Below are 19563 nucleotides of genomic sequence, written 5' to 3' on the forward strand. Positions count from 1 at the left end.
TTAGATATCTGCAATACTTTACAAACGTCCGAATACTTCAAGATGTTATACATCGTGTAACCAACGATAAATCAACGTTGCTGGCAGTCTTTCGCCTTCTCGATATCGACTCGTCGATCGATATATAGGTTCTTAAGGAGAGCGTAGTTTTATGGAGTTTTATCACCAAGCTGTTTAACGTTGTTTCGTGGACCAGTCTTACACGGCTGCCAAGTACAAAGGGTGTCTTATAGATTATACAGCTGGCAGGAGGGTCTATATAGAGCGCATATTACTTCGGAATATCGTTCCGCAACTTTCATCCCCCATTGTCTGAGATTTCAAGTTCGAACTCGTGATCATTTTCACGGAAATTATACGCGGAAGTTATAAGATCCCATTGTTGGAAACTCATCGACATCGGGCGCGTCGAACAACGTCAATATTGGAACGTCTTCTCGTAATTAAACATTGGACGATGGTACGAATTCTATTCAGCGAATATGCAGGAAAAATGGAGGAACGAGAAGAAGGTGGAAGAGAACCGTTCTATCGCCTAACGAACTCCTATCGATTTAACATTCGTTCGAACGTCGATCGTAACTTACTGACTGTCCAGCTACCTGATAAATTATCCAATTTTTTCGTTATTATACGGAGTCACGCGAACAAAGTCGCGCCGTTGCTATTTTTTCGTATAATAATATTGGTAGAAGTAATGGTTCTTCAAAGTCGTTGAAACGTATCGCGACAGAGAATAACGTTAAAAGCCGATTAATTACAAAATTAAAAGAGCGTTATTTTTTAGCAGGAAAATACGCGCCTAAATCTACCTTCTCAAAGTCTTGACTTGCCTCGCTATGATTTTCAACCCGCCATATTTCAAAATCATTGATATCCGTAAGGTGTGACCTGTTCTACGCCATCGTATCAATCCTTTCTCCAGCGATAAGAAATAGACAGACAATAAGAACAAAGAATACAGAGTTCTCGGCTTCGAGGAACGCATAAATTGTTCGATTTAAAGGTCGTTTCGCCAGGGAAACTTAGATAAATCAGACTGGTTGAATCGGATGATGAAATATTACGGAAATCCAGACGCGAATTCTAATTATTCGAATTACGAGCTACCTCCTAACGAAGTCCGCCCACAGTCGGGCCCGTTGTGAAATTATCTTCGTCCAAGCGCAAACAAGCTGTATCGTCCGATAGAACCGAACGACTTTTGCTTCTATTTGCTGGCTCTGGAGAAAGAGACGAACAAACATCGTTGAACCGTTGCCAACGGAAGAACGTAGCTGTAACGCGATAAACAATGCGGCCAAAGAAGCCTTAAATCTCCTCCGTTTTGTTATTGCGACACGATCTTCGCGGTCAGAAGCGGTGCTCGCAAATCTACATCCCACGTGCACACCGCTGCGTCGTTCTAAACGCGATAGTGGTTTTTTACACGAACGTGGTTGCGGTGCCGACGATGTGCAACACGCGTGTAAGCACGATTTTCGCGGACTCGCCAAAGAATAGAGGAAAATGGGTAGGAAAAGGTGGAAAGGGGGGACAGAGGGTAGGCGAAGGGATGCAAAAAGAAACGGCGTTAGAATTTTTATATTAACGCCGTGATTTTTGCCACGCTGACGCGCAAAACGCTATGACGTGCTTTAAAATATTGCTCGACCTCTGTTATCAACCAGTCACGTAAAAAAGAAAAAAAAAAGGGGGAAAATATATATATAACGGAGAAAGAAACGACGTGGAAAAAACGAGAGCTAGTGACTCTTATTGTAGCAACATCGAGGCCACACATTGCCACGGGATGAAGCTGAAAAAATTGCCCGACCGACACGTAAATCAACGCCGCTGCTGCTTTTCGACCATTGTTTCGCCGCGGACGCTTTTGTCAAATTTCAGTTTTTTATCGCGCGAATAACTTCGCGAGAATGTTGGAAATATTTCGAAATTATTCATACTATAGGCGACGGCTGGTATAATAAATAATAGACAGGGCAAAATATTCTATAAGGGTCGTATATTCCGCGCGAGATTAAGCCAGAGATTTTTAGATCCACTGTCCTCACATGATAGCGAGTAAATACTGAATTAAGTTACGCTCCGTTGATCTTGTTACTCGATCCTCCGACAGTTTTCTTCGTGGGTATCGCTCTCGCCCCGTTCTTTCTCAATAATTTCATTAGAAAACACGCTGCGCTTGCACACGTCACAACCGCTAAATCACCTTCCTGGACGACAACGGGAGCAAAAGCAGCATCCGGAACAAGCATCCTTCTTCATAAACTACTCGACATATCCCTTGACAAGCGTCGTTAGGCTATAATAACAAAGCAACGAAAGCATAACACAGAGCTTATCCTAATAAGGTAGATATTTAGACAAATTTCCGATCAAGTGGAAGAGAAATTTGTGAAAGAAGACCGCGCGAAATCGTACGAAAATTATTCGAAAATACGATATCCACGTTTCGATTTTTCATTACCAGAATTTTTCACGAAATTGAATGACCGAGCGAAAGAAAGGGAAATCATCTGAGAATAATTTGAGAATAAGTCGTTCACGTTTCATATCCAGAATTCCTGGTCGATTCGTGCGAAAGGAAATTACCTGAAATTGTTTGAAAATTTGTGAAGTAAAGTTGTGAAGTAAACCGACTAAATTTAGACTCTTCATATCCAGAATTCTTCGTGGATTCGCGTGAAAGGAAATTATTTGAAATTGTTCGAAAACTGTTACGAAGTAAACCGATTAAATTACGACTCGCTATTTCTAGAATTTCCCACCAAATCGGCTGACTCCTATAATGCAACAGTGGCAGAAATGAGAACGATAAGAGCGCGTTCTCGTTGGGACAGCGCGATCTTCTCAAATAATACGTTTCTCTGTACGATTGTTGCACAATGATAATGCGGCGCGCCGTGGGCAATTCGCCGTGGACGGATAGCGTCCAGTTTTCCCAAAGGTAAAAGGACTTCCTGCTGTTGAATGTCACGGAAAAGCTTTCTGATTCGTCGCAAAGCTGAATGGATTCGCGTGACTAAAGAAAAACAAACATTACCTAACTGGTGTTTATCTTGCCTCGGCAAAGAGACCACGCATTTATCCGTTTTCTAAACTGGCTTTTTTTATCGATCAACCGTCATGGTAAAATTTCAATGTGGCATTTGACTGAAAAAATATTTTCTCCAGAGGAGAATTGGAAATCTATGAGGCGTGCCTCCGAGATACATGTATAGACTTTTGCCCTTAGGGTGAAAAAGGTAAACGTCATTATTTGAACGAAATATCTCATAAAAGGTAGCAATTGTGGAAACGAAATGGCTCGGGCGAAACTTTACAACGCAATTACGAGGCTCGGCTGTGCCATGCGAATATGAACACGCAGTTCGTGACTATCGCTCTGCCGTGTCCTCGAGCATGGTTGTTCGCAATTTTAGACACTCGGGACGTGCCTCACCGCGCTAATTCTGTGGCCGTAAAAGAAGTTGCACCGTACTTTTTAGCACGTTATCCCTCGTAACGGTATAACTTTAACAGCAGATTAGGCGAACAAAGTGAAGGAGAACGGAATCACGAAACGACTGTTTAAGACGACGTATGAAATTAGAAGAGGCTACTCGAAAGGAATAAAACGTGAGCTGGCAGAACTCTAATCCTCCGAGCGAAAGCTTCGAGTTACGGTCGACCTACCGTCCAGCATTGAAAATTCTGACGCAACTGGTACATCGAAGCAGATGGGAAGAAGCTGGAATTTCATGGAATTTAACGAAATTCGCGTACTATGATCAACTATCGATCGACCTAGGATATATTAATCAGCTGCGCTCTTTGATTTTTCACGATCCAATCGCACGCGTCCGATCCAATTTTATGCACAGAGATCATGCCAAGCATCTTTCTTTGTTGAAACGACACTGAGATTTAGACAACGAAAGAATTGAATCTTATAAACTAAACAGACATTCGACAATCTACTGTATGTAAAAACGAAATATTTAACGTTATTAAATTTTCCCATAACGTGAACGGAAACAATGTTTTTTCTTGGTGTTTCACAAATTCAGCCGATAATTGATGAAAGTCACGCGCGTAGCAAACCGTTCGTCACGTGTCAGCGCGTTATCGACAGAATCATGTAGGGAAGAAAGAGAGACAAAACGAGGATCAGGAAAGTTTAGGGTGACTACGACCGAACAGCGACCGAAACGACAAAGGGAGGGGGAGAAAAAAGTAGCGGGAAAACTAAGGAGAGCCGCGAAAATACACTGGGGAAAATATGAACAAAAAGGAGAAGTGAGGGCTAAAGCTAGTGGCGAAAGTACTTTCAGTCGGTCGACTGACAGTGGAAAAATTCATATAGATTTATCCTGGCTGGGGACTACATTGGGGTCGGGCATTTGTCAATTAGAAAAGCTAGAAAGGGTAACAAAATACGAGACGTGCAGAGAATTTTTTTTTTCCTCGGCCAAGGGAAATCGATAGAGAGAAGCTGGTTAAAACAGACGGTGGGCGAACAATGGTTCGTCGATGCTGATAAATAGACATAGTTTTGTTACGTTAAATAGACCGGCTGAAACGGGTGGCACGGCCACTGTTTCGATTCCTCGGTGTTTCAATGGCTTTCTACTGCCGGCGTTTCGCACGCTGCGACGAATATTTAACAATCGATAATGGATGTGTGTTATCACGACGACGAAAACGGCCGCTGTCTGACTGTATTTGATTCGGCCTCGTTTTGCTGAATTTGCCTGATAATTATATCTTGGCATCGTACGAGGATGGTAACAACACGCGACTACGCATAATGAGAAAGAAACGCAGTATCGACGGCAATTTATCGACGAGTTCGGTTGAGGGAACGTGTTTGGTACAAACTGAAGCAAACAACCGGCAACACGAATCGACGTTTTTTTCTTTCTTCTTTTTTTTTTTTTTTTTTTTTTTTTTGAGTCCGACAGGAAATACGTTACACAGGGATAACACCCGCCAGTCGGATTTGTAAACGTATCGTGATGCGATTAAATATAACCGTGACACCGATAAAAGGATACAATGAATTTAATACCGCGATAACCTTTTTATGCTCGATAATACATCTATCATTGCAATGTCGCGCGATAAACGCCGTCATAGACGTTCCATAAATTTTTCGCTGGACCAAATGAAATTCCGACCGCGTTATGAGCAATTTTCATTTAACGATCGTGTTCATTTGCGAACACGGTGATCGTGGATACGAATTTGTTTCACCGAAACGATCAAACTGACTTATGTTTCTTTCCTTCGGTACTCCATTCTCCTTGCAAGTAACGATTATCCGTTATTTCTAAGGCTATCAGGGATAAAGGTTCGTGATATATTCTTAAAGTAAGAGTTTCACGAAGCGAAACAAGTAGAATCGAAAGTTTCATTATACTTGAGTAGCGAATGAAAGAAAGATTGTTTGCAATCGTTGTGGATCTCTGTGATAGGATAAGTAAAAGGAGATTTGCATGGGATGGAATTCCGTCTATGAGAGTATTTAAGGTATTTTAAGCTCTTCAAAGACGGAAATTGTAAAATAGAAAAGCATTCATAAAATTGAAAAGAAACGTTTCTTACTATAAAGATAATAGCTGTTCGCGTTTATACAGCGTGTCGAGACCACAATGAATTTAATTAGACAAACTCTCGAAGCATCCTTTTCCTCGTTCGTGATCTCATTCATCGTAACAAGAGTGCCACCACTAGGTAAGAAAATTCCAAGTTATCGACCTCGTGCAATCTCCGACCGAGTTTTGCCGACTTAAAACAGCCACCTGGTAAATTCCCGTGTAGAAAGCTGTCTTGCCGACTAGAGAAAAGCACAGGTCGATAAGAAAAGCAGCATACTGCCAGAGCTATTCTGAGAGCTCTGCCTGAGAATACGCAGCGCTGGAGAATCGAGAACGTGCCTAACGTGGCTAACTTTAGCATGGATTTTCGTGCCGATGCTAGACGCTAATAGGAGCATAGAATCGCGATCAGCAACCCGTTCTTGCTAATGTCACTATTTCTGGACGACAACTTTTTCTGTTCTAGTCAAAACTTCGTAACAACTATCCTAACAGAAAATTTCGTTCCACTGACGAACAACGTTATTCAACGAGGATGGAATCGCGTAGACTTTTTAACGTAAATTGTAAGACTATGCCAAAAGATTTTCAAAATAGACGTCGGATATTTACGCAAACTCGTGTTATAAATGCACAAAGTTGAAAAAGTTGCTCTTTCTCTGTTGCTTTGGAAAAAGAATTATCAACGTCCTCGACGAATGTTTGGTTCTCTCCTTAGTTACGCTAGACTGATTAGGTTTAATGATGACAAACAAAAGGGGATCAGTGAAGTTAAGTTATAATAAGAAAAGGAAATGAAAGTTATGACAGCGTTGCAATATCGTTCTACTACTTGAATCAATTGGGTAGCGGTATTAAAATGGTTTTTCCAGTTGATCGTACAAACGGATGGAAAACGAGAGTCAGTTAGGAAGGCAATTCAGTAAAATTTTCCTGGCGCAACTGTATCCGATCATCTGGATTAGCCTTTAATATTGGCCTCGGTGCTTGGCCTGCAGCCAGATTGAATATAATTGATATCGATTCACGGCTGACGTCGTGCATGCCGTTGCATCGTTTTAACTTTAATCGCAATGAACGGGTTAACTTATAATTTCTAATCAGCGTTAAACTAGTTTCGTCGCTCTTCGTCTTCTATACTTTAGAAACGAATACGACTGTTTCCAAATCCGCTGGCAACTCTGAAATCCATCATATAGATATTACAGTTGTTCGATGGTAAACGTCCAAATATTTTCACGAGCCATTAAATATGAAAGGAAAACGACGTCATTGACAATCACGATGATATAGAAAGTACGATTCAAGGAAAAAGATTTGGCGAGAATGTTCTAAAAATTGTACAACGTAGAAAATATTAATTCAATTATCTTCGTTGTGAATTCATCATCTAAATTTATCGAATCGTGTTAACGCGTTAATAAATAAGTCATAGATCACGAGGCGACGAATATGCGTTTCCACACACACACACACACACACACACATACACGCGCGCGCAGATATATCGAATTCCTTCTAAATCGGGAACGGTATAATTAAAGACGCGGAAAAATAACAATAACCAGACTGATGGTCCACTTTCACCGTTGCCTATTGATTTTCGATGCGGGGTCGTGACAGGAAATTGAATAGGAATTTCCATCGATCTACAGCGAAACGACAAAATGCATATTAATGCTGGCGTTAAACAGAAGGCTTTATTAAATGGCGCTCGTTACGCCCGTCTCGTCAATCCGCAGCTACAAAACGGACAATTGGAAATTAGAAATCAAATCCGGTATTGTCGCGGGTAATCTAGAGTGAACGACATTCAACAAGGGAATTCTGGTCTACCGTTGACAACGGCTACTATCGGCCAATTTAATAACAACCGATGAACCGAAGTGAAACCGTTCCTTTTCAACGTACAGGAAACGTTCCGTTGCCATCGAAACTTTACTGGCTCGTTAAAATTTCACGTTTCGTTTAATATTAAAATTTTCACGTTGATGTTTCCGACACGAGGATAAAAAAATAGATACTTTGAAAAATTACGAATTCAGAGTTTACGTTAAATTTACACCGATGGATTAACACGTATAATACGATCGAAACTTTGCTACGTGTATTTAAGATTCATCGCTTTATTTCAAATCGAGATATTCGATGCGAAGATGAAAAGAAATATCTCTTCTAAAACGACGATTCGAAAGACGCGTTAGATTTACGCGAAGACAATGTAACATCGACGATATCACCGAAACGCTATACTACATTCTTCAGATCCCACGCTAACTCGAAACATCGAGCTTTTAAGAATAAAGATGAAAAGGCAGATATTTTCTAAACCAACGATTCCAAAAGACACGTTATATTTACATCAAGGTCTCTTTTGTCTCTTCTCGCTCGATCGTTCACGCAACCAACTATTCTCCCTCTACACTCTGTCTCACGATCGAAACCAAATTTTCGTCTCTCTCTCTCTCGAGTGGCCAGTCTCGTTCAGAAGAGAAAAGCTTCTGTAGCACACGCGAGTCCATCGATGAAACACGCACGCGTGCGTGAATTCTCAAAGTCCTGGTGTGTTTCTTGCGTGGATCTCTCGTCGAAAACATACCGCCGGAAATCGAAGGTCTCCGTCTAAGTATAGCACCCGCTTCGCTAGCGTAAGTCTGGCCACTGACGTCGAAAAGTGTCAGTATACCCTGGACCGACCGATTCCAGCAACGCGCTGATCCCTGTGTGTCTCAGTATCTCGTGAAAACCGACAGTGCAACTATACAAGTTTCGTTTAGCCAAGTTCTCGTCTTTTCAAGGATCACGCGATTCTTCTACACAGCAACGAAAACACTGGAAGCGTTCATGAATGGATCGATAGGAACGTCATTGGCAGTGTGTCGCGTGTGAATACAGCATTTTGTGCACGTTTTTAAACTTCCTTCGTTCCAAGGAGAAAAGTCTCCGGCAAAGTTCCTTCCACGAGCAACGAAGTTTCGTCGATAACAGTTGCCCGTTTTTTTTTCTTCTTCTTCTTCTTTTTTCTTACCACCGTTCTCTTTCTTATCCCTTTATTTTCCCTGCTTTTTCCTTCCTCCTTGTTTTTCGTTCGAAGGAAAGAAACGGACTCGGATTTGTTTTATGCCGACGCTTTGAAGTAGAAAGAGGGAGAGAGTTGAACGTATAATTCTCTGGGTACGTATGCAAACTCCACGAATATGAAATAAACCGAATTCTCTGCCCCGCTGGTAGGTGTTCTCTGTCTTTGCTTGTTACAATGAGATGCTTCCGACGCGATACGAGTCGCTCCGCTAGAACGACGATAATTTTCAGAAAATTTGACGCGCGGTTTTGTTGAATGCAGATCGGAATCCAGGACGACTAACGAGACAGAGCAAATTCAATGTTCCTGAGCGCAAATACTTTTCTAACGTAGGATAGCGCGCTCTCGACGTCTTCCTTACAATCGTTCCGCATCGTCATTGTTATCGCTTCGTCGCACTGCTCGCTAATTTATAGTTTACAACGCTGCTACATTTAATTAGGCATTCCTTTGCTTCGATCGACGAATATTCTCTAGAATTTCGTCGGAATAGAAGGAATCTCGTACAGTCTCGCTTGACAAATATATATATATAGTAGAGTTGAAGGAATCGTGAAAATAAATGAATAGAAATATCGCGTTTCACGCGCTGCATGCACCGCGCCAAACAAACGAGGTATTTAAATATCAAGTAGACGAGAATTTGGAGCGTGTGGGCTGTTCAAAATACGCCCACAATATTCGGTGGAAACTTCAAGCAGACAAAGGAAAAAGCTGAATCAGCGACACGATTCGACCGCACTTGGCGCGAAAATATAATAATAACGTGCCACGTGCATCTGTGCGCGTCTTTTGACGCGTCATCGACGGTTAATCGAAAGAAGTTGCTGGACTTTGCGCTTCTTACATTCTAAAAAAGAATTTTCCTGACCTTCCAAGTATACGCTACACCTCGTACAATTCTCCTTGTTGGCGAGAACTTTTCATCCTCCAACATGCATACGTAAATCCATTCACTCTTTGTCTCGTTCTCGGAACGTTTCTATTTTCCACCGAATTTTCCCGTGAGCAAGAGCAGCTCGGTCCTTGCGCTTTGTTGCCTGCTGAACAAACACGATCGCCAAAAATACCATACACTTTGGATCTCAAGCAACCGAAGAAACAAATTTACGGAAACAACGAGGTCGAACGGAACTCGGTCGAAGAGAACTCGGTCGAACGACTGGTCTGACTATGCAGAGGACAGATCTACTGAAATAATCTCTTATTCGTGTCGGCGAGCGCAAGAAGATAATCGTGCAAAGGAGACGAACATCGTGACAAGGCTGGTGTCAAAATAAACGCAGATCCACGGAAGCAGGTTAAGTCAGCAGCTAGCTTCCGGCTAGGTGTCAGGATTAACATTCTGCTTGCCGCTGGCCCCCGCCATCCAGAAAGTTGCTAATACAATAGCATCTAGCCGCCTGTTGCACCCTAGAATTCGCTTTAAGATCAACAAGTGGTTCGTCTAAGAGTAACAATGCTTTCTAATGTGGCCGCTTGTTTCCAGTGCGGTGACTTCTGCGAGAAGCTGATTGGTCGTTGGCGCGGCCTTCGACGTCGCCTCTACGTATTCCGAATGTTGCGAAAGCCAAAATGAATTTGGCTCCGATCGTCGGCTACACGCGTGTCTGAGAGAACTACTTTGAAATAATCCCTGATACTTCGCTGTGGCTGTACGCGCGTGTAGCCGGATTTTAAATTTAACCCACCCGCGTTTCATCGATGTCGTTCGGGAGTCGATTGGAAGACGAGCCAGAATCTACCGAGGAAATTATCGCCAGCCTTCACAGCCACGATCGCTTCGAAATAAAATTGCATATAATAACGATTCGCGTTATCATCGCTAATTACTTTTCGTCGCTTTTACGACGACAGTATCGATAAAATACAGTTTGGATTATTTTCGACGCAAGATTCGATAACTACGGCTACTTGAAAAGTAAAAAGACACAAACTATAGGTAAGTAGACCGTAGGTATTTATGTACATTCATATTTTCATGAGAACAGGTGGAAACTTGGAACCTAGGTAGGAGAGTTTATTTTGTCAAATATTATAATGAAACTACTTCATTTCGAATATTCTTTGCATTTCTTAATATTCCGTATATTCTGTATATATTGCGTATCTCGATAACACGCGAATACATGAAAATCCACGGTCTAGAAACGAATAAAGATTATTTTATATATTTGCAAATGGATAAGTACATGGATACGTGCTCGTAATTAAAACTCGATTTTTTAAAACTCGGTTATTGGGAGATAACCATAGAAGATATCATATACGAGAAACAGCGATAGATGACAACTGTTTGATCTCGACCTTTGGGTGATTCTAAACGATATTAGAACGTCGCGTCGATGGACGAATGTCACGAATGAGAATAGACGGATATTAATAAGCTGATGATATTGAAAAATCTGTAGGCCACGCGTTATTTTACTTGGCTCGAGACACGATTGCATCTGATCAGCGTTGAAAGCGAATGAAAACGCGGTGGCAATCTAAAGTTTCATACGTTGCACCAATCAAAGTGGAGTACTTTCGATGATTTGGTGGCTACTTTCGAAACTGTGCCGCGATCACCGCCATAAATCGAGCGGTGAATTTTGAACCCGACCGATGAACGAGAATACGAAACGGTGGCTGCCAAGCCACTCGGCTAATTACAAGACCGAGTCATCGTTCAGGCCAATTTGCAGCGCACGAAGTTCACAGGGACACCCTCTCGGTTTACCCATCTCTCGGGCAACAACTTCTCGTCGATGATACACCGGGTCTCGAAATAGAAGAGCAATGACTCCTCGAAAAGAACTTGACATTGTCTTGTTGGCCACCGGTGCGTCGTTGTGTCACGCAGAATTAAGGAAAGCGCGTTCGTTAAAATAGATTAAAAGAAAGAGGATTAAGGAAAGAGAGATAGAGAAAGGGAAGCAGGATTTTCCTCGTAATCCGACTATTCGTTGAATCGCGAAAGGAAAATATTCCTTGGGGAATATAACGTTTCTTAGAAAACAGACAGGATAAATAACGACTTGGCACAATAGAAATCTCGAATTGCAACAGACTACGAATTACACGTTCGAACTATTTATTAGTTGTGACGACGATCACTTTGTATTTCAGGGAGTGGCGTAAGGTTTACGAATGCTTTGCCGGAAATTGGTTAAACCAGTGACGCGGGCCGACTAAAAACATTTTCTTTTAATATAACGAGATCTCCCTTATTTCACCGAGTTTCAAACGCTACGTCTTTTGTATATATTTAACAAGTTGGCTACCGGAGTGACGCTTTAAGATTAATTTCAACTTGATTCTAATGATCTGATGAAAAAAATGTAAAATCCCTAGAGTCCTTTTAGGATAGGGATTCTTTTTTTGTACGGGTAGCACGACAGGCTGTGTCTAACGGAGAGACCGATCTTTCTTTGTTGCACGGACGACGAGTGAAGAAGCACGTGGTCTCCAGACGGACGGATAGAGAGTACATTAGAGAGAGAGACAAGGCTATAGAATAAGTGTTTAAGATTGCAAAGACTAAAGATTTAAGATTTAAGACTGAAGAAGAAAGACAGGTAGCTCAGGACGTTGAAAATCGATTCTCGATTTTCAGGTAAACATCGTACCAAAGACTTATAATTTCCCGTTTAGATAATCATCGCTATTGATTGTTATAGTCGCATATTAATTGTCGCTCACTTTTGTATTTTATCCAATCATTTCATAATAAAAAAACCTCGATTTTCAGACTTCAGAATCGATCCCTGAATTAACCTATTATTGAACCTTATAAAAATATTTCCTACAAAAGTCGGTCTCCGCGTAGCTGGGAATAAATTGCAAAAATGCAAAATATCTAGGAAACATTTTATTCGATAAAAGATCAAGGTAACCTTGATACTTGAAATTATACGTAATTCTTTTTATTGAAGCTGGCATCGAAACGAATTCAACGTTTCTCGAATAACTTCTTAAATTGTTGTTCAGATGATCATCTATTATTAAAACGCAAAATTAAAGAAAGAAAATGTAATCTTCAATGAACGTTCTGATAAAATTCCCGTTTCGACAGCTAAACGGATTTGAATAAAAAGCAGAAGAAATAACAAGTGTTTTCTCGTATTTCGCAGGCATGGAGCAGTTCGAGCAACTGCTAACGTGCGCGATATGTCTGGACCGGTACAGGAACCCGAAGCTTTTGCCATGCCAGCACAGCTTCTGCATGGAACCGTGCATGGATGGCCTCGTTGACTACGTACGTCGACAAGTGAAATGTCCAGAATGTCGAGCGGAACATCGTATACCCTACCAGGTGAGCAATCAATTCTCCAAAGATGTAACAAACCAAGCTAAAATTACGCGCGGATGTTAAGACTATTAACTTTCGAAACTTCTCTGCTCCTTAAAAAGTTATTACTTTTTTAACCACATTTCCGCGACCGACGTTGTCGACGATCCGCGGCTTCTATAGTTTTCGCGCAAGTTAGCGAGAACAAAAGCAATTATAAGAGGTTACATCTTGGTTCCGTGCTCGTCCTAAACTCGAGAAAGCGGGAGAAAAACGGATATCGATTTCGCGAATTAGGATTCGTTTGCTTCGTTCTCTGAAACGGGCGGTTTGACGTCAGCAATGAGTGAAAACAGAAACGCAGAAGTAAGCTGGTCGGGACAAAGCAAGACTGTCGCGAAACACAGATGTACACGCGCGAAATTAAATATACCAGCGTACGAGGTTTTTGCTTGAACAATGTATAATGTGTGGCCTCATATTTATTCAACGAAGCCACCGCGACGGCATATCCCTCGCGAAATTGAATAAAGTTTCGCGTTTCATCTAACGCGTCTCGCCAACCATTTGTCTCAGTTCCGTCCCACCCTAAAGGTGGTAACCGACCGTTCGGCGTCAAACGTAACACAATTGTCTTTAATTAAAAGCGCCCATGCGAGCGAACACGAACGACAAACGGGAATAAATGGGAACAGGAGAGAAAAAGAGAAGGGCAAAACGAAGGAATCTGGTCTAGAAACAGTTCTCGTATGAAATTCAATTTCAGGTAAAAGCCGTACACCGAGATCAAAGTTATCCTTCTGTTTGGAATTTCTTTCGTTTCATTTCGAAGGAGAATCATGGTTATTCCATTAAGGGAGACCGCAGCGCGGTTTTAACTTGTCTCGTGTTGTCGCCAGGGTGTACAGGCCTTCCCGACCAACGTGACCCTGCAAAGATTCTTGGAATTGCACATCGAGATCACTGGGGAGCTACCAGACCCGACCAGCGGTCAAACAATGGAACGTTGCGGCGTTTGTTCGGAGAAGAGCTACTGCTCCCTCTGCGTCCACTGTGAGAAGAAGTGCTGCCCTGAATGCAAGGACGCTCACATGGACATCCTCAGGCGTGAAATCACGCGCATCAATTCCCAGGTAAGCCATAAGGGCCACGTGCTCACGTGGAAATCCTTTTAAGAATACGTCGCGCTACCACGGACCTTTTTACCACGTAAAAAGAATCGCGTTACTTGCCTGTTTACTCCGTGGAAATCTATTTTTGGCCAAGATATTAACCTTACGGAGAACTGACGAGCAGACTGCCTCTACTTGGGTACAAAAAAAAAAAGATCTCGTCGTAGAAACATCGACTCGCTAAGGCGAGAGAAACGATTTCACGCTCGGACACCATCCATCCCTTTATCTTCGCCCTTCGATTTCTACTAATTTGCTGATTCCGCTTCCCTGGCGATTAAAAACTCCCGGACATCAATGGAGATCGGAATGCAATAATCTGTTTGATGTTGATGAAGATTCAAAATAGATCGTACAGAGTAGATTCGCGATCGATTTCTGCTTCTCTTTCCTTCGCATTTTGCCATTTTTTCCTTATCTTTGTCCTTCTATCTATTCTTGTCTCCTTTTATCCTTTCCCCTTGTTCTCTTCTTCCTCCTTTCTTAATATTTTATCTCTCCCACTCACCTCGTCCTTCCTTACGTTCCCTACATTCCCCTGTTTCTGTCATTTCTTCCCTTCCTGCCCTATTTTCCTTTCTCCCTCTTTTCACATTCGATTCACATTCACAGCCGAAATTCGGAAATTCAGGATCTCCCCAGCCGATCAAACATCCGATCGGCATACGCGATTCGATTTTACCTAGCCGTTGGAAAAACGTGCCGAGTCATGCGTTTTTCACCGCGTGACTTTCAGTCGCTTTTATATCGGTTAACGAAGCGGACTGATTTCACCGGCGATTCCCATTTTTTCACCTGTTTCCTCTACCATCTCAGCGAATTCGCAACATTCCGCGCGATAAATTGTTGGAAAAAGAGTAGAGCGAGGGGCAACGAATGAAATTTGTAAGTTACAACAGCTAAGTGAAATCATCATAATTATGCGTATGAAATGGACGCGTTAACAACGTACCTGAGTGGGTGGTAACACGTTTTCCACGAATTCGCCGGCAACATTGCCCGGGGGATAATAAATGCAAACGAAGTAAAATTTGCCGCTGTCATCGTTGGCCAGTCCGAGACCTATCGATTCCGTATTCTTCCAAATTAGTTGAGTGAAGTGACGCACAGTTTGCAAATCTTTTACATCGCACACACCATATTTGAAATAGTTACCCTCTCCGTACCTAAGGACCAATTAAAAATCCACTCAATTACTCGCTACTTCTTTCAAATGTGAATTTAATTGCCATAATGAATGTACGTTGATAGAAATTTAAGAAAATTAAATCTCGCGAAATTTTGAATTTGAAATGAATATGAAATTTTCGCCTTGAATATGAAATTTCTATTTAACGTACATAAACGTTCGTTAAATTATATTGTGAAAAATGGAATTTTTAGTTTCAGTTGTATTTTACATTTAAATTTTATCTATTAACTGGGTCGTCCCTTAAAAAACTCTAGAATCGCGGAATTAAAAGCTATACATATTTATGATCTCTGGGAAATATGTATTTCTCTTAAATATCTTATTCAGATTGTTTTCGAATTTCACTAATATAATAATCACGAGCCTCGTTTTAAAATCTTTTCTATAGTATACGTAAAATATCCGCAAAAAGTTTCTATAAATGTTCAAACATCTTGGCGATACACCGTAAACCGATTAAATTATATAAGTTAAAATAGCAACTTTAGAATACCAACCACATTTCCAGCGGATCTTTCGGTTTGATCTGATAAGGGAAGTCCCTCCAGAAACTTCGGTATATGTTTTCGCCATAATCAGGATCCGATCTATACTCGAGAACGCCTTTTTTCGCTATTGTGTCCGCCCACTGCTGCGCCCGCTCGTTCAACTCGAAAAGCATTTTCATTTCTTAAGGTAAAATCTCGCTGCAATGCCTTAAATTCTATTCTTGCCGTCTTAAATTTCAACGTCATGGAAATTGACTAAGGATCGCGATGCTATCGCGTTAATAAAAATGTACAGCAGCAGTTCTTTGAGAAACGGCCGCGTTCAATATTTCATAGAACCTTGTAAACGAGCGCGCCGCGCGAAGAATATTTCCGGATGAAATAAGAGCAGATCCTTGTATACCTTATCATCGATTTCTAATGGAGAGGAACCGTGATTGGCGCGATATTCATTATGCAGCGTCAGGAAATCTGCCACGAAATTCAACGGGAAATTCCTGAAACAGAAAAAAAGAACTAGGTTACTCGCTGTCCACGAGACACGACGTAACAAGCGTTTCAATCCGTTGCTTACTCCATTTTTAATTTAAACGCTTTCAATAGTCGGAGACATGTTGATTGATGTTCGCAAGCGGATATTTGAAAATATGGCAGGTGTGCTTGAAGGCATATCTTGTAGGTTTCGATACAAAGGATTTTTGGAAAGAATTACACGGCTACGTGTTTCAAATCGACGATGACTTAGGTTATACGAGTCATGATGGATGAACAATCGCGAAGCAAATTCTCGCGCTCGCACGCTTTCTTTCGTAAATATCGGGGCGTTTGTCTCGAATTTTAAATACAAACAGTAATATTCGAAACAAGAATAAACTGATCTCAGTATTTGCAAGATTATGTTTACGAGGTTATTTGAAGTCCTTTTTAAAGATTTTTAAAGATTTTGATAATAATCTTTGACGTTCCAGTGACCTTTCGCCTTTACTTAAATCCCCATAATCCGGTTCTATCAACCGGAGCGTGCGTTCATGACACGACAAATTACATTATTGTTCGCGTAACAATAGTCGTTTCGACGAGGAACACCGAAATCCTTCCCGACTTCTCGAACAACCCAGTGAAATTGCGGTTCAGCGTGATTACGTCGAGTGAGGTGGTTTTGAAATTTTAGATAGACCCGGAAATATTGAAATGGAGTTGCGTACCAAGCAACTCGATTCGATCGGGATGAATACCGCGAATTCAGGTCAACATAACCGCGTACGTACAAATACATGCTATGTATGTGCAATGCAAAAATAACCGGCCGGTATATTTACCCGCTCCTAATGTATTCAAAACAAACGCACTCTCCTCTGCGATGCGAATTCAGCGTCTAAGGGAAACGTGAGACAGAACGCACCCCGTGTGACGATCAGTGGAAAATCACGACAGTGAGAAATGAAAGATGATTTCCATTGGACATCTTCGTCATAGAGTTAGCTTCTCAAAAATCACCATACATATAATATATGTATCATAATAGAATATTTCAAATATTCCAAATATACGGATATCTCGATATTTCGTGATAGAGAGACACAAGTTTCAAAGTATTCCAAAATCGAGTCAAAAAGGAATGATTTTTAAAAGAAGGTAAACGTATATGTATGTCTCAAACGTGTAATAACGCAAATATCATAAATATTTAAATCTACAATGCTACAAATAGTTTACCTGTTCGTTACGAGCGCCGATCCTACTCGATACACGCATCCGCACGACCGAGCGTCAACTAAAATCAACTATACGCTACGCAATCGCTGTGACTCGAGGCTGTCAATACGCTACGCGACGGTTGAACTTCGTATCGAGAAGATTACTATTCCAAATATTTCAAACACTTTAATTACCCAAATCTACAGCGTGTCCAATATATAATATTCCAACTAATATAAATTTCCAATTAATACACATAGTACTTCAAATATCCCGAATAGGGGAATCTATAATATTGGAAATAATATAATATACATTAAATAATATAATATAAATACAAATGCTCGCATCTTGAACACAGCTCCATCGTAAACAGGACTTTTCGAATATCTGAAAATCTCTGGAGAAGGAAATAATTTCGAGAAATTGAGAGCGCAATATTTTGTCTTTTTCGGACGATTTTATCGATTCGATAAAAATTCTGTTTACAGATACGCAGGGGGCTGCACAGGTTGCAGGACGCGCTGGCTTTGGTGGAGAAAAACACATTGGGACTACAAACAAACTGTGCCTCGGTCGCGGAAGAGGTGGACGAGATTTATCGGAGGCTGAGCAAGGCTTTGAAAGACCGTACGGAACATCTGCGTAACGAGGTCGATCGATACCTGGGCACAGAGCTCAGAGGCTTGATTCAGCTCAAAGAGAATCTGGAATTGGAAATCGCGAATATCCAGAGCAACTGCGATTTGGCGGAGGCTCACATCAATGAAAACGTGCCATGGGACGATTCCGAACTCCTCGATACAAAAGAGCTTTTCCTGCGTACGGTGGAATTCATCAGGTTCGTCTCATCGCCTTTAATCTAATTTCCTTTCTTTTCTTCTTTTTTTTTTTTTTTTCTCTTTTGCCACAGACCTCCCTCGAGACCCATACAATTAGAAAATATCGTAGAATCAGCCGCTAGATTCCTCCCTGCCAATATCGATCTTCATATTTTCTTACGGAAATTTCGATTCCTTTGGCCTGCTCCCTAAACCGAAGATATTTAATCTCCCGTATTCCCTTAACGAACCACCCTTAAACCAAATGGAAGCCTTTATGGCTTGTATTACGAAAAGGAAATTCCTCGCAATGTCTGTTTAGTTGTAAAAGCATGCGCCGGATTTATGGAACACGTAATACACCTCACGGAAATTCAGATTAAAATTCGTTGAATCAAAGAAGCGGAGTTTCCTTTAAGGGTACTCGCAACCAACGGGGCTGGAATGTAATATAATTAAGTACAGAGAACTAACGAAACATGAATTTGGTTCGAATCGCGTCACAGTTGCGTTTTGATTGTATTTCATCGATGTACAAGTGACACGAGGGAAGTGACATTAAAGGGAATCGAACGACGGGAGTATTTTGGATTTTACAGGACCAGGAATTTTGGAATTCCTTTCCTATCGTTTATAAGCGTCGTTAGAATCTAGAAACGACCTGGATCCCATGAAAATTCATTGTGGACTCTGCGGAGAATAACGATCCCCTTGAAATATAAAGTACCTTAAATTTGACCCACGAAAAGGCAATCTGCTAGACGCGTATTTCGTTTTTCGTGCTTTATCGAGCGTCTAGTTTATCGTCAAGCCAGGCCACGATCCCTTAAATTACGACTACTACGTTTCTCGTTTTCTTCCATCGCGAAAAATTCGCGCCGTATCACTTCGCTCAACATTCAATTAAGAAGCAACAAATTTTACACTGAGCCGTGCGTTTTGTAGATAACCGGTACGTTTGACGTACGATGCCTGCGGCCACGTACACGCGTTCCTCTGCCATAAATTTTCACGAAATAAAACCCATAGTTACATACGTGGTCCGTGAAACATAATTCAGACAATGAAATGATAAATCATTCTTTTTTTTCTCTTTTTTTTTTATCTGCGTTCCCACCTCTTAATTTTTCTTCATTCGGTGTTTAATCTGCAGCGCGCGTGTTTGACATTTTCACGCGATATACGGCAATTTTTTAACTCGCCAGCTGCGAGATCGTGAATGGCCAAGTATTTATTAGTTTGCCGGTGGATGTAG

General features: G+C 41.3%; 2 protein-coding genes across 9 annotated transcripts in view; one reads left to right on the forward strand and one right to left on the reverse strand.

Moving 5' to 3' along the window:
- Positions 1–16448, reverse strand: part of LOC100643589 (troponin T, skeletal muscle) — a 52421-nt gene extending 35973 nt beyond the window's left edge. Inside the window, exons 1-4 of the mRNA XM_012315699.3 lie at positions 16364–16448; positions 16193–16286; positions 15799–15950; positions 15062–15275 (exon numbers count right to left, since the gene is read on the reverse strand). Coding sequence (XP_012171089.3) covers positions 15062–15275; positions 15799–15950; positions 16193–16286; positions 16364–16368 — 465 coding nt within the window. The 5' untranslated portion in view covers positions 16369–16448. The remainder of the gene's footprint in view (positions 1–15061; positions 15276–15798; positions 15951–16192; positions 16287–16363) is intronic.
- The window catches only part of LOC100643462 (RING finger protein nhl-1), a 57162-nt gene that overhangs the window by 15496 nt on the left and 22103 nt on the right, over positions 1–19563 (forward strand). For 6 of the 8 annotated variants that reach the window (XM_048411376.1, XM_012315700.3, XM_012315701.3 and 3 more), the window contains exons 3-5: positions 12780–12961; positions 13837–14070; positions 17979–18328. In XM_048411376.1, coding sequence (XP_048267333.1) covers positions 12782–12961; positions 13837–14070; positions 17979–18328 — 764 coding nt within the window. In that variant the 5' untranslated portion in view covers positions 12780–12781. Of the gene's footprint in view, positions 1–8089; positions 8757–10153; positions 10607–12779; positions 12962–13836; positions 14071–17978; positions 18329–19563 lie in introns of those variants that run through there. The other 2 variants (XM_048411378.1, XM_048411379.1) reach the window with 2 other exon arrangements.

This window comes from Bombus terrestris, chromosome 13 (assembly GCF_910591885.1).
Source record: "Bombus terrestris chromosome 13, iyBomTerr1.2, whole genome shotgun sequence".
Classification (NCBI taxonomy): domain Eukaryota; kingdom Metazoa; phylum Arthropoda; class Insecta; order Hymenoptera; family Apidae; genus Bombus; species Bombus terrestris.